Here is a 14,095-nt window from a genome sequence, read left to right on the forward strand (position 1 = left end):
GGTGAAGGCTTTTATGAGAAAGTTGCAGCTTCTCTCAAGTCAAATGAAGGACAAAATTTTCACTTGCCAACACTGAAGGAAGCCGCACCTTCAGTTGATCACCTCCACAGGTACTCATCTATGTTAGAAGCACTGCATGGTGAATTTTCAAGGCGATTTCAAGACTTTAAAACAGTTCAGAATGAAATGCACATGATTTTTTTCCCCATTGACATGCAATGTGGAGAATACACCTAGTGATAGATTAGATTACTTACAGCAGGGAAACAGGCCCTTCGGCCCAACAAATCCACAGCGACCCTCCAAAGACCAACCCACCCAGACCCATTCCCCTACATTTACCACTTCACCCAACACTACGGGCAATTTAGCACAGCCAATTCACTTCACCTGCACATTTTTGCACTGTGGGAGGAAACTGGAGCAAACCCACACAGACACAGGGAGAATGCGCAAACTCCACACAGACAGTTGCCTGAGGCGGGAATTGAACCCGGGTCTCTGGCGGTATGAGGCAGCAGTGCTAACCACTGTGCCATCGTTCCGCCCATAAACGTTCAGGTATAACTCATTGACCTGCAGTCTGACACACTTCTGGCAGAGTACTTTAGGTCAGTCTCACTTGATTTTTACTCTTCCCTCAAAGAGGAGAACTTTCCACACATGAGGAGGCATGCTCAGAAGATTCGAGTCCTCTTTGGATCTACCTATATATGCGAACAGACATTCTCAGTGAAGTTCAACAAATCCAAATACAGATCCTCTATCACAGATGATCACCTCTCAGCTCATTCAATCAGATTTTAGCACACTTGTTCAAGCCCAAAACAGACTGGATTTTTCTTACTAAACAAGTAAAATGAACTGAAAATCATCAAAAGCACTTATTGCTTTTTGTATAGAGTTGTTTGTTGTTTGTAATACTGAGCAATAATGAAACAACTTTTCATTATTGGTTTGTGAGATTAACATGTTAAAAATAAAATGAAATACTGAAATTATTGTTTTTACTGTTTATTTCTTCTATATTTGACCTACTCCACAATTTCATATCGTTATTGTAACGGAATATCCTTATTCTTTGATTATAAGTTTCAGTGCAAAACTATATAATTTAGTACTTTTTACAATTGAGCAGAATTATGTTTAACATATTGTTGGTTCAGCCCTCCAACACAACTCAGGTTTCTCATGTGGCCCCTTGGAAGAATTAATTGCCCACCCCTGCTTTAGAGGGAATGGTCAGCTCCAGGAAACTCTAATCAAGGGATAATTGAGGCAGAGGATAGTAGGGAACTGGAACTTAAAACCCAAATGACACTCAAAGCTGGAACTGTTCGCTATTTTAAAAATACCTGAATATCTACTTGAAACGCTGACAGCAACACTCGTGGGTGGGGACCACCTCTTGGTTGATCACTGTGTGCACAATGGGCTGCATGAACTCTTTCTGCGATTTCCTATCAGTCTATGAAAGAGCCCTAAAAAGCATATAGTCAAGGCACCCAGTCTTTTTAAACAAAAGAAGGCCCATCATCAATTTGTTAGGAAAAAGAGGGTCGGCAGTTTGTGTTACAGTTCCCTCAGCGTCCAAACTGCTGTGGGTAACTTGCACTTTACATACACATCGTGTTCTAGAGCTACATATAGTGATGATGCAGGCACCCATATATTTTCTATCATGTGGTTGACTTGGGCTGTTCCCCACTTTTACTGTTTGTTGTTGGCAGGATTTCGATTTTTTTGCCATATGTACTCAAATACAATGAAAAGTGTAGAATGTCACACTCAACGTATTTGACCATGGCATGATGCATCTTCCTTTATCATCAGAGAATGAGATTTCAGCGAGCACGGAATCTCTGCTTCAGAAGCAGAGAAACCACTCACAAGACCTCCATGAGATAGGCAATAGCAGTGCCTAAATCTGACGACTGAACATAACCAGGTTACCTCGCAGACATGATGGCATGATGGTCTGAGCCAGAGCAGATATCCTTTGTGATGTATGGGTTATTATCGCACGAGATGCCATGAAGCGTATAGTTGGGCTTGCACACGGTGAGAAAGAAGGGGGCATGGTAGCCAGTTGCCAGCTGAATAATGTCAGTCACCAGGGCTGTGGCACATAGTCCAAAAACGTGCACGCCTGCAAAGCCAAATGGGAAAGAAGATCAGAGACACCAAGTTTGACCACACTCCCTTCAACAAGTAAACATTGTTTAGCCTGCCCTGACGCTTCCTTCATTCAGTCATGGGTCAAAGATAATTGTCTGCCAGCAAGAGTGATCTCACCAAATATGCCCTTGAGATCTGACTCAACAGCTGGATGATTGGATAACTACCATAATTAAAAATACAGAAAAGCCATGAAAACATAAGGCCTCAGGCAAGATCATGGCCTGACAGCTGAACGGCTTCTATTGAAGACCCTCTCGAAGTATGGAGTCATAGAGATGTACAGCAGGGGAACAGACCCTCCTGTCCAACTCATCCATGTTGACCAGATACCCTAAATTAATCTAGTCCCATTTGCCAGCACTTCGCTCATATCCCTCTAAACTCTTCCTATTCATAAACCCATCCAGATGCCTTTTATGTGTTGTAGTTGTACCAGCCTCCACCTATTCCTCTGGTAGCTCATTCTATACACACACTACCCTCTGCATGAAAGAGTTACCCCTTAGGTCCCTTTTATATCTTTCCCCTTTCATCCTAAACCTATGCCCTCTAATTCAGAACTCCCCTGCCCCAGGGAAAAGACCTTGTCTATTTACCTTATCCATGCCTCTCATGATTTTATAAACCTCTATAAGGTCACCCCTCAGCCTCCAATGTTCCAGGGAAAATTATTCTTTGAGAAGGTGACCAAACAGTTGTTTGAGAGTAAAGCAGGTGATTTGGTGTCTATGGATTTCAGTAAAGCATTTGATAAGGTTCCCCAGAGAAGGCTATTGCATAAAATATGGAGGCATGGGATTGAGGGCGATTTGGTGGTTTGGATCAGAAATTGGCTTGCTGAAAGAAGACAGAGGGTGGTGATTGAGGGAAGATGTTCATTGTGGAGTTCAGTCACTAGTGGTGTACCACAGGATCTGTTTTGGGGCCAGTGCTGTTAGTCATTTTTATAAATGATCTGGATGAAGGAGTGGAAGGATGATTTAATAAATTTGGGGATAACACTAAGGTCGGTGGGGTTGTGGATAGTGCTGAAGGATGTTGCAGGTTATAGAGTGACAATAGATAAGCTGCAGAGCTGTGCTGAGAGGTGGAAAATGGAGTTTAACGTGGCAAAGTGTGAGGTGATTCACTTTGGAAGGAGCAACAGGAATACAGAGTACTGAGCTAATGGTAAGATTCTTGGTAGTGTAGATGAGCAACTTGGTGTCCCTGAAAGTTGCCACTGAGGTTGACAGGGGTGTTAAGAAAGCATAGGTGTCTTAGCTTTTATTGGTAAAGGGATTGAGTTTCAGAACCATGAGGTCATGCTGCAGTTGTACAAAACTCCGGTGTGGCTGCATTTGGAGTATTGTGTACAGTTCTGATCACTGCATTATAGGAAGGATGTGGAAGCTTTGGAAAGGGTACTTGCCCCAGGGAAGATTTACGAAGATATTGCCTGGTATGGAGGGAAGGTCTTATGAGGAGAGGCTGAGGGACTTGAGACTGTTTTCATTAGAGAGAAGAAGGTTGAGCAGTGACTTTATTGAGACATATAAGATGATCAGAGGGTTAGATTGGGTGGACTGTGAGAGTTTTTCTCCATGAATGGTGATTGCCAGCACGAGGGGACATAGCCTTAAACTGAGGGGCAATAGATATTGGACAGAAGTCAAGGATAGTTTCTTTACTCAGAGAATAGTAAGCGTGTGGAATGCCCTGCCTGCAATAGTAGTATACTCGCCAAATTTAAGGGCATTTAAATGGTCATTGGATAGACATACGGATGAAAATGGAATAGTTTAGTTTGGATGGGCTTCAGGTTGGTTTCACAGGTCGTCGCAACATTGCGGGCCAAAGGGCCTGTAATGCGCTGTAATGTTCTATGTTCTATTTTCTGTGTTCTCTATCCCCAGCCCATTCAGCCTTTCCCTATAACTCAAACCATCAAGCTCTGGCAACATCCTTGTAAATCATTTCTGAGCCTTTTCAAGTTTTAGAACATGCTTCCTTTAGATATATTGAAGACCATTTCAATCACTAGCCTGGGACTGCAGCCACACAGCACCAAGCAGGCATAGGAACAGAGGCAGTAAGGGTCAAGCACCTGCCTACCCATTATTCTTTGCCTGCTGTAGGTGGGGACAGAGGAAGCAATAATCATGAAAAGATGGGGATCAAATTCAGCACAAGACGATGAGGATGCAGTAGGCCTCACTGTCCAACATTACAGCCTGCTTCATTGTTAGTGAAGACATCAATGTTGACCCAGGAAAGTCACAGATTGAATTCTTTGGCTTTTGTTGAATTAGTTCACCTCTGATTTGTAGTAGGTATTCAAATTGTCAGGATATGCCCAGTGTCCAAACATGTGCAGGCTAGGTGGATTAGTCAGGCTAAATCACCCATAGTATTCATGGATTTGTAAGTCATATGTGGTAGCCACAGAAATTGCAGCATTACAGAGATAGTGTAGGGGGATAGGTCTGAGTGGGATGCTCTTCAGAGGCTCGGTGTGGCCTCACTGGGCTGAATGGCCTGTTTCAACACTGTAGGGGATTCTATGGGTATTAACAGGAAAAGACAGAGTAGATAAAGATAAACTATTTCCACTGTTGGGGATTCAAGAACTAGGTCATAATCTGGGAATTAGTGCCAAACCATTCAGGAGAGATATTAGGAAGCATTTCTACACACAGTGGTTAGAGCTCTATTCACAAATGGCAGTGAATGTGAGATTAGTTATTAATTTTAAAACTGACATAAAATTATTTTTGGGAAGCACAAATACAGAAGGATATGGACCAAGGACAGGTGTACGGAGTTTGGCCACAGATAAGCAACGATCTCATTGAATGGTGGAACAGGCTTGAAGGGCTGTTCCTCTGTTCATTTGTCTGAGGAAGAGGTTGAGACAACAGACTGGGAAAGTTAAGCATGTTTCGGAGTTTCGGCTGCAACTAGATCACCCATGATCTTAGAGTCATAGAGTCACAGAGATATACATCACCAAAACAGACCCTTTGGTCTAACTCATCCATGCCGACCAGATATCCTAAACTCATCTAGTCCCACCTGCCAGCACCCAGCCCATATCCCTCTACACCCTTCCTATTCATATACCCATCCAGATGCCTTTTAAATGTTGTAATTGTCCTAGCCTCCATCACTTCCTCTGGCAGCTCATTCCATACACACCACCCTCTGTGTGAAAAGGTTGTCTGTTTAAAATCTTTCCCCTCTCACCTTAAACCTATGCTCTCTAGTTCTGAACTCCCACACTCCAGAGAAAAGACTTTGTCTATTCATCCTATTCATGTCTCTCATGATTTTATAAATCCCTATAAGGTCACCCCTCAGCCTCCGATACTCCAGGGAAAACAGCCGCAGCATCTTATTGAATGGTGGGCAGGCCTAAGGGGTGCAATTGATTACTCTGACTTGTAGCTCCTTGTGTTCTTGTGGCACGCTCAACATAGCAATTACCCACAAAATGAATGGTTAGTTAATACTGAATTGAGAGCTACAGGCTCATCATGGTGAGATGTAAATTAAACCCTGTCAGAATGTGTTTCCCTTCAGGATTTGGCAACCTCCAGAGAATCCTGTTGTTGTTCTAAACTCTGGGCACTGAAGAGAGACGAAGCTACAACAACAAACAGGAAGCAGCGCAATGCACTCGCTACCTTTTTCAACAATGTTTTTGCAGGTTCAACGCTGTTTATCTGTTTCTGACAGCTGGGAGAAGTCCTCATAGAAGCAACTAAGTAGCAGGAGGTCTCTGGAGGAAACACCCAGATGGCGATGAGTTCAAAAAAGTAAAAACTTTCTTTGAAGTGCAGTGCAAGGAAGCAGATGTTAGCGTTCAAATTAATTATTGATGCAGAATCAAAGCCTACAACAACATTTTTATATCAGAGACTGGAACCACATTGAGATTGGACTGACTGCTAAAAACCAACCCAAATGAAATCCACTGTTGGAAATTTCAAAGCTCATTTCAATTTTCTACTTCAGCTGAAACTTCATTCTGTTCTCACTTTTTATTAAGAAAAAGTTTCTTCAGAGGCCATGGAATTAATATTCTTCAATCAGTTTAACGCAACCACATGTTAGAAATCAGCTATGGTCTAATGATAACATTCTCGCCTTTAAATTAAAACATTCTGATTTCAATCTCACCCAAGAGGCTAACCATGAATTCTAGGTCGACTCTGCACAGTGGATTACTGAGGGAGTGCTACATTGCTGTCTTTCAGCTGAGATGTGAAATCTTTTCGACTGAAGCGGAAGATCCCATGGTCCTGTTTGAAAAAGAGCAGGAGAGCTCTTCCCTGTCTCCTACCAATATTTATATCTCTCAATGAACATTTGTAAAAGAAAGATTCTCTGCCAAATTTTTTTGTTAGCTTATTGTTTTTAGTTGCTTGTGGGAATGTACCATGCCTGAATTGACTGCTTCTACAATGCCTACATTTCAAAAGTATTTTGTGAGATAGAAAGTGCTTGAGGAGGACCTGGGGTTGTGAAATCGCTATACAAATTCAAGTTGCATCAAAGAGCAAACAATTACAAAAAACAGTACAACACAGGACCAGGCCTTTCAGGCCATCAGGACTGCACTGACACATGATGCCTTTCCGAATTGAAAACCCTTTGCCTCCATGTGGTCTGTATCCTTTATTTCCTGCCTATTCATGTACCTGCTAAGATGCCTCTTAAATGTTGCTCTTGAATTTGCTTCCACCATCTTCTCTGGCAGCAAGTTCCAGGCACTTGTCACCCTCTGTGTAAAAACGTTGTCTGTCAGATCTCTTTTAAACTTTTCCCCTTTTACCTTAAAGCTATGTGCCCCAGTAATTGGCATTTCTACCTGGGAAAAAGCCTCCAACTATCCATTCTATCCGTGTCTCTCATAGCTTAGTAAGCACCTATCAGCAACACCCCACCGCCCCCTGCCCACTGGCCAACTTTGACATTCACATGAATACAAACCAAGTTTGTCCAATCTCACCTCATAGCAAACACCCTCCAAACCAGGCAACACCTTGGTAAACAGTTTCTGTACCCTCACCAAAACCTCCACATGCTTCTGATAGTGTGGTGACCAGAAAGTGTGCACAATATTCCAAATGTGGCCTGACTGAGATTCTATACAGCTATAACATGTTTTGCCAATTTTTATACTCTATGCCCTGACCAATGAAGGCAAGTATACTATATGCCTTCTTGACCACCTTATTCACTTGGGTTGCCACTTTCAGAGAACTGTGGATCTGTGTACCTATGTTGATGCTACTAAGGGTTTGCCATTTACTGTATGCCTCTCTCCTGCAAATGATCTTCCAAAATGCATTACTTTGCATTTGTCTGGATTCAACTCTCCCTGCTATTTCTCCACCCAAGTCTCCAGCCTATCTATATCCTACTGTATCTCCTGGCAATCCTCCTCACTATCCACAGCTCCCACAATCTTGATCTGATTCCTGTGGAACTTCACTAGTCACACATCTTCAGTCAGAGAAGCATTCTTCCACTTTAACTGTCGGTCTTCTATGGACCAAGGTAGTTTTGTATCTGATGAAGCATTTCAGAAGTGTGGTCTCTGTTGATTTTCTTTGACTTTATTGATAGGGGCATAGAATAGAAGAGCAGGGAAGTGATCTTGAACTTGTGCAAGTTACACATTAGACTTCAGCTGGAGTATTGTGTCCAGTTGTGGCGCCACATTATAGGAAAGCTACGAATGTTTGGAGAGAGTGTAGAAGAGATTTCCAAGAAAGGTTGCAGGAATGAGAAACTTCAGTTCAATGGATAGATTGAAGAGGTTGGGACTGTTCTCCATGGAGAGAAGATGGCTGACCAGAGATTAGATAGAGGTTTTCACAGTCATGAGTGAGCTGGATAGAGTAAATAGAGAAAGCTGTTCTTGTTTGCAAAGTAACAAGTATAATGAGGGGCATGGGTAGGATAAATAGACTACGTCTTTCTTCTGGGGTGGGTGAGTTCAGAATTAGAGGGCATAGGGTTAGAGTGAGAGGGCAAATATTTAAAAGGAACCTAAGGGGCAACTCTTTCATTCAGAGGGTGGTGCATGTAAGGAATGAGCTGCCAGAAGAAGTGGTGGAGGCTGGGGCAATTACAACATTTAAAAGGCATCTATGAATAGGAAGGGTTTAGAGGGATATGGGCCAAGTGCTGGCAAATGGGACTAGGTTAGATTAGATTAGATTAGATTACTTACAGTGTGGAAACAGGCCCTTCGGCCCAACAAGTCCACACCGCCCCGCCGAAGCGCAACCCACCCATACCCCTACATTTACCCCGTACACTACGGGCAATTTAGCATGGCCAATTCACCTGACCTGCACATCTTTTGGACTGTGGGAGGAAACCGGAGCACCCGGAGGAAATCCACACAGACACGGGGAGAACGTGCAAACTCCACACAGTCAGTCACCTGAGGTGGGAATTGAACCCAGGTCTCTGGCGCTGTGAAGCAGCAGTGCTAACCACTGTGCCACCGTGCCGCCCAAAGGTTAGTTTAGGATATCTGGTTAGCATAGATTAGTTGGACTAAAGGGTCTATTCCCCTGCTGTATATCTCTATGATTTTATGACTCGACGAATGAGGGATAATAGATTTAAAGGGATTTGCAAAAGAAGCAAAGATTGATGTGAGAGAAAAATCATTTTTACATTGTGAGTATGGAATGCACTGCCTGGAAATGTGGTAGAGACAGGTTCACTTGACACAGTTATGAGGGCATTGGATGGTTATTTGTATAGAATAGCATGCAAAGGCATGTAAAAAATGCAGGTAATGATGCTTGATTGGACAACATAATGAGTTGAATGGTCTCCTTCAGCAAGATGACACAAAGAGCAACGAGACAATGACAAGATAATTTGATTGTGTTTGAAGGGTATAGTTTGGCCAGGAACCCAAGAGTGTCTTATCCAACAGAACCAGGGGACATCTTTGATCCCTCTCTCGGTTGCATTCAGCAAAAAGCACCACAGTCTCAGCGACAGCCGAAATGATATACTCATTCATGTGGAATAAGATGTCAACTAACTCTCGTCTGCCTCAGAAATGGCAGAGGGGGTCAGGGTTAACCCTAATCATGGTCAGTCATTATTAGCGGTATCTGAAAAGCACCTTATGAGAGTGTTATGGATAAAAGGGGTCAAAATGGACCAAGGGTCCTCAACCTGCATGAACCAAGGCAAGCCCACAGGTTTAAACATCCAAACTGAAAATTATTAGTCACCAATCTCAAGCATTCAGGTATTAGAGCGTAGTAAGTTATAGCACAGGAACAGGCCCTTTGACCCGCAATGTTATACCAAACTAAATCCCTTCTGCCTGCCATTGGTCCATATCCTTCCATTCCTTGCATTTTCATGTGCTTATCTGAAAGACCCTTATTAAACGTTCCTATCATCTCTGCCTCCATCACCATCCCTAGCAGTGTGATCTACACTCTGAACACTATGTAAAAAACCTTCCCTCTCAAATCTCTTTTGAATGTTCCCTCACTCACCTTAAATGCAAATGAAATAGTACAATGATATAATCACAATATTCAGTTGCAGTATTCTAATGTAGAATAGTGAAGGCATCCTTAATCAACACTGATTCATTTAAAGTGGGAAAAATCTAAAATGTCAACTTAGGGTTGAAGTAATTCTTGCTAATTCTGATCCGAAGGGTGTTTCCAGCATTATCTGCTGTCTTGGTTAATCAAATAGGATTGATCAGATCAGAAATTGGCTAGCTAAAAGAAGACAGAGGGTGGTAGTTGATGGGAAATGCTCATCCTGGAGTTCAGTTACTAGTGGTTTACCACAAGGATCTGTTCTGGGTCCACTGCTGTTTGTCATTTTTATAAATGCCCTGGATGAGAGCGTAGAAGGATGGGTTAGTAAATTTGGGGATGACATTAAGGCCGGTGGAGTTTGGATAGTGCCGAAGGATGTTGCAGGTTACAGAGGGACATAGATAAGCTGCAGAGCTGGGCTGACAGGTGGCAAATGGAGTTTAATGCGGAAAAGTGTGAGGTGATTCAGTTTGGAAGTGAATACACAGGAATACAGAGCACTGGGCTAATGGTAAAATTCTTGGTAGTGTAGATGAGCAGAGAGATCTTGGTGTCCATGTACATAGACCCTTGCCACCTAGGTTGATAGGGTTGTTAAGAAGGCATATGGTGTATTGGCTTTTATTGGTAGAAGGGTTGAGTTTCGGAACCACGAGATCAAGCTTCAGCTGTACAAGACACTGGTAAGGCTGCACCTGGAGTACTGCTTACAGTTATGGTCACCGCATTATAGGAAGGATGTGGAAGCTTTGGAAAGGGTTCAGAGGAGATTTACTGGGATGTTGCCTGTTATGAAGGGAAGGTCTTTTGAGGAAAGGCTGAAGGATTTGAGGCTGTTTTCATTAGAGAGAAGAAGATTGAGAAGTGACTTAATGTCAATAATCAGAGGATTAGATTGGGTGGACAGTGAGAATCTTTTTCCTTAGATGGTGAGGGGTGATAGATATAGGTCAGAGTGTAGTAAGGGGCATGGAATACCCTGCCTGCAACAGTAGTAGACTCGCCAACGTTAAGAGCACTTAAATAGTCATTGGATTAAAATATGGATGAAAATGGAATAGTTTAGGTTTGATGGGCTTCAGTTTGGTTCCCCAGGTTGATGCAACATCGAGGGCTGAAGGGCCTGTAATGCACTGTTATGTTCTATGTTCTACCATATGAAAGAAAATTCCAGCTGAGTGCTCGGGTGGTGAACGATACCTTTAGATTAACCCCCGGGAATAATTCGTTAAGAAGCCTGGTACGTCCATGTGTTGCTCAGTGTAGCTTTGTGACTAAACCGATTAGTGCCTGATGTATGTATAACTTAAGATGGGCACATCATGATATTGAGAGTGTTCGAAGGCAGTCAGCAGGGAGGTAGCCCAATATGGGAAGGGTAGGATGGGCAAGATGGGACAGGAGGACTGTGAGAAATTGATGGACTTGGTCATTCACCACAGGAATTCCTCAACTGGGGAGAAAGGAGAAAGAAACACTGGTATTGATAACTGTAATGCCAGAATTTACATAACTGAGACAGAAACTGTAAAATTTAAGTGGGGCTCTTCCAGAAATCTGGCTTTGAGGAAGCGTAGCACAGTTACCTGTGGGAGTTAGTAGGATGATATTAAATTTTCATTGATATGGTATAAAGTAATGGTTCTGAAAGAGTCATGTTGAAGTTACATTTACTTTGTCCATGGCGTTGATGTCACACACAGTCTAGAGGGTGCGGAAATATTCTCTACAGCAACCAGCAGTCCTGGTAATCATGCCTGATTTGTAATGAAGTTGTTTTTAAAGCTATAATGCAATAACCATCTTGTTATCGAAGAATAGTGCCTCACTCTGTGGTGATATCTCTTTTACCATCAATCATTAGACAAGCCTTAAACAAAAGAAACACAAAGTAGGATAGATGGTAGTGTACTACATTGAACAACTCCTTCTCTGGACAGGGTATTGGAAGAGGGTCAGCAGTGACAATACACGTGCCACCCTATTAATAGCCTATCTTAGTGGTAGCTTAATTGAGATGATGAAGATTAGGTTATTGTAGATAGTTTGTTCCAATTGAGCAGGTTAGAGAGGATGAGGGAGTCATGATTTCCTGACCAGATCTGGGATAGATTATCAGGTTGTGATGCTTTTTACAGGGAACAGTAATCGCAGAACTAGCCTACTTTACCTACTTTTCCTGGCTGTCTCAAGCAGGGGTTTGGTTGGAGTATGGAATTAATGGGTTAAATTGTTTTCTATCTCAGTATTGGGCTGGGAGGTAGGACCTGAATTAAAATGACAGAATCTCATGTCAGGTGGCTTCAAGGCTTCCTGCCCATCGCAGGAAGATGCAGCCACTGTCGGACATGAGGCATGGTGAATATGACAGGCTGAGTGAATCAGTCTGTCATTACAGGTATAAGGTCAAAAATCCCATGACACCGAGTTATAGTCTGACAGGTTTATTTGAATTTGTTGGACTATAACCTGGTGTCGTGCGATTTTTGACTTTGTCTGCCCTAGTTCAACACTAGCACCTCCACATTGTTGCTGGTATATTTGATTATTATCTCTGACACACTGAGTTCTGAGCTAACAGGATGGAACCACCCATATCACAATGCCATGCTTTACAGCACTGAAGTCATATCCTGTGCTGGTTGGTGTTAGGGATTGGCCTACTTTGCACAGCTATATGGGCAAATTGAGAACATAGGAACACAGTAAACTAAGAGATTTTCTAGGTAAATGGTGCTATTGCAGGGTAGAGTTCTTCTTAAGGCACTTTGACTGAATATTTGCAAATCAAAGGTAAAGGAATCATCTCTCTAATGCTGACAGACACTCGTCTAACATCGGTACTGTTGCCAGCAGAGGCATCACCCATTATAACCACTGAATCCACTCTCCATTTTGCTTCATCATTCCTCCCAGTGATAAATAATTCTTGACTCATTCACCTCCCTTCATCACTATTCCCTGAAGCGAGTTACTGGTGCACTCTCCACCTCATGTATTGCAGCAAGGATCTCATGGAACCTAAACGAGGATCCCTTGCTAACATGGATTGTGGGTGCATGATTCCCAAAAACTCTTCACCACACTGAGTGGCTTTCTTGATCTTCCTTCGAGATTTTCAGAGGAACATAGCAATATAGGAGCAGTTCCTAGAGACTGCTTGGACTGTTCCTTGTGATCCCCGACAAGTGTCCAGGCAGAGATCCAGTATCAGACCTCACAGTTACATTCTGTTTCACTCTCAAGTCTCCTTGACTGGCTAATGGTGGAGACTTCATTTGCCTTATTTCCTTCTCAAAGTGGTAGCATGGAAGAGCAGGGAGTCCCAGTGTTTAGGTATTTTCTAACCAACCTGTTCAGAGATGTTATTACACACCTCGGGAGTAGGTGGGACTTAAACCCAAGGTCTGGTCTTAGTGCCTATTCTGTACACCAGTGGATTTGCTGTTAGTCATGAGACAGAGATTAACTACATGATGATGAGTAAATAACCCCATAGTCACAGACCATGTGATTACCAAGATGGTGGAAGGTGAATTAGCTGGACTGTGGCCTTCCTTTGTCTACTAATGTTTTACATTCCTATTAAATAACTTCCCGAATGGTGTGCACAGTTTTACTGAACCTACCAACAAACCTTACAGTCCGCCTGAGGAAGGAGTTGAAGTTGCAGCCTCCTGCATTAATGCTGCCTTCAGAACCTTTATTCTTCAGCTTTGATTGACAACAATAGACGATCCCTTCTCCAATCATAATCTGGAAAGAAGCAAACCACACATAGCGGGTGTCCAATGAAAGGTTAAAGCTGCTAAAGCTCCAGATCTTCCAATCGGTTTGGGAGATGGTGCACCCATCTCTGATTGCAATTTAAACTCCCCCCTGCTTGTCATTCACCCAGGAGTTTTTGCAGCTTCCGGTTTAGATCCAGTGAGGAATAGCAAGAGTCTAAAGCTGACCAGAATTCCAGTGGAGCCACACCCACCTTTTTTTTTACTTAAGAGAGACATCAGGAGGGCAAAAAATGGACATGAGATAGCTTAGCAAATAGAATTAAGGAGAATCCAAAGGGGTTTTACAAATATATTAAGGACAAAAGGGTAACTAGGGAGAAAATAGGGCCCCTCAAAGATCAGCAAGGCGGCCTTTGTGTGGAGTCACAGAAAATGGGGGAGATACTAAATGAATATTTTGCATCAGTATTTACTGTGGAAAAGGATATGGAAGATATAGACTGTAGGGAAATAGATGGTGACATCTTGCAAAATGTCCAGATTACAGAGGAGAAAGTGCTGGATGTCTTGAAACAGGTAAAGGTGGATAAATCCCCAGGA

At 42.7% G+C, this 14,095-nt stretch overlaps 1 protein-coding gene across 1 annotated transcript in view; it reads right to left on the reverse strand.

Annotated features, from left to right (window-relative positions):
- plppr3a (phospholipid phosphatase related 3a) overlaps positions 1–14,095 on the reverse strand; it is a 129,981-nt gene that overhangs the window by 26,733 nt on the left and 89,153 nt on the right. Inside the window, exons 4-5 of the mRNA XM_043720758.1 lie at positions 13,394–13,520; positions 1,954–2,149 (exon numbers count right to left, since the gene is read on the reverse strand). Coding sequence (XP_043576693.1) covers positions 1,954–2,149; positions 13,394–13,520 — 323 coding nt within the window. The remainder of the gene's footprint in view (positions 1–1,953; positions 2,150–13,393; positions 13,521–14,095) is intronic.

This window comes from Chiloscyllium plagiosum, chromosome 31 (genome assembly GCF_004010195.1).
Source record: "Chiloscyllium plagiosum isolate BGI_BamShark_2017 chromosome 31, ASM401019v2, whole genome shotgun sequence".
Lineage (NCBI taxonomy): Eukaryota > Metazoa > Chordata > Chondrichthyes > Orectolobiformes > Hemiscylliidae > Chiloscyllium > Chiloscyllium plagiosum.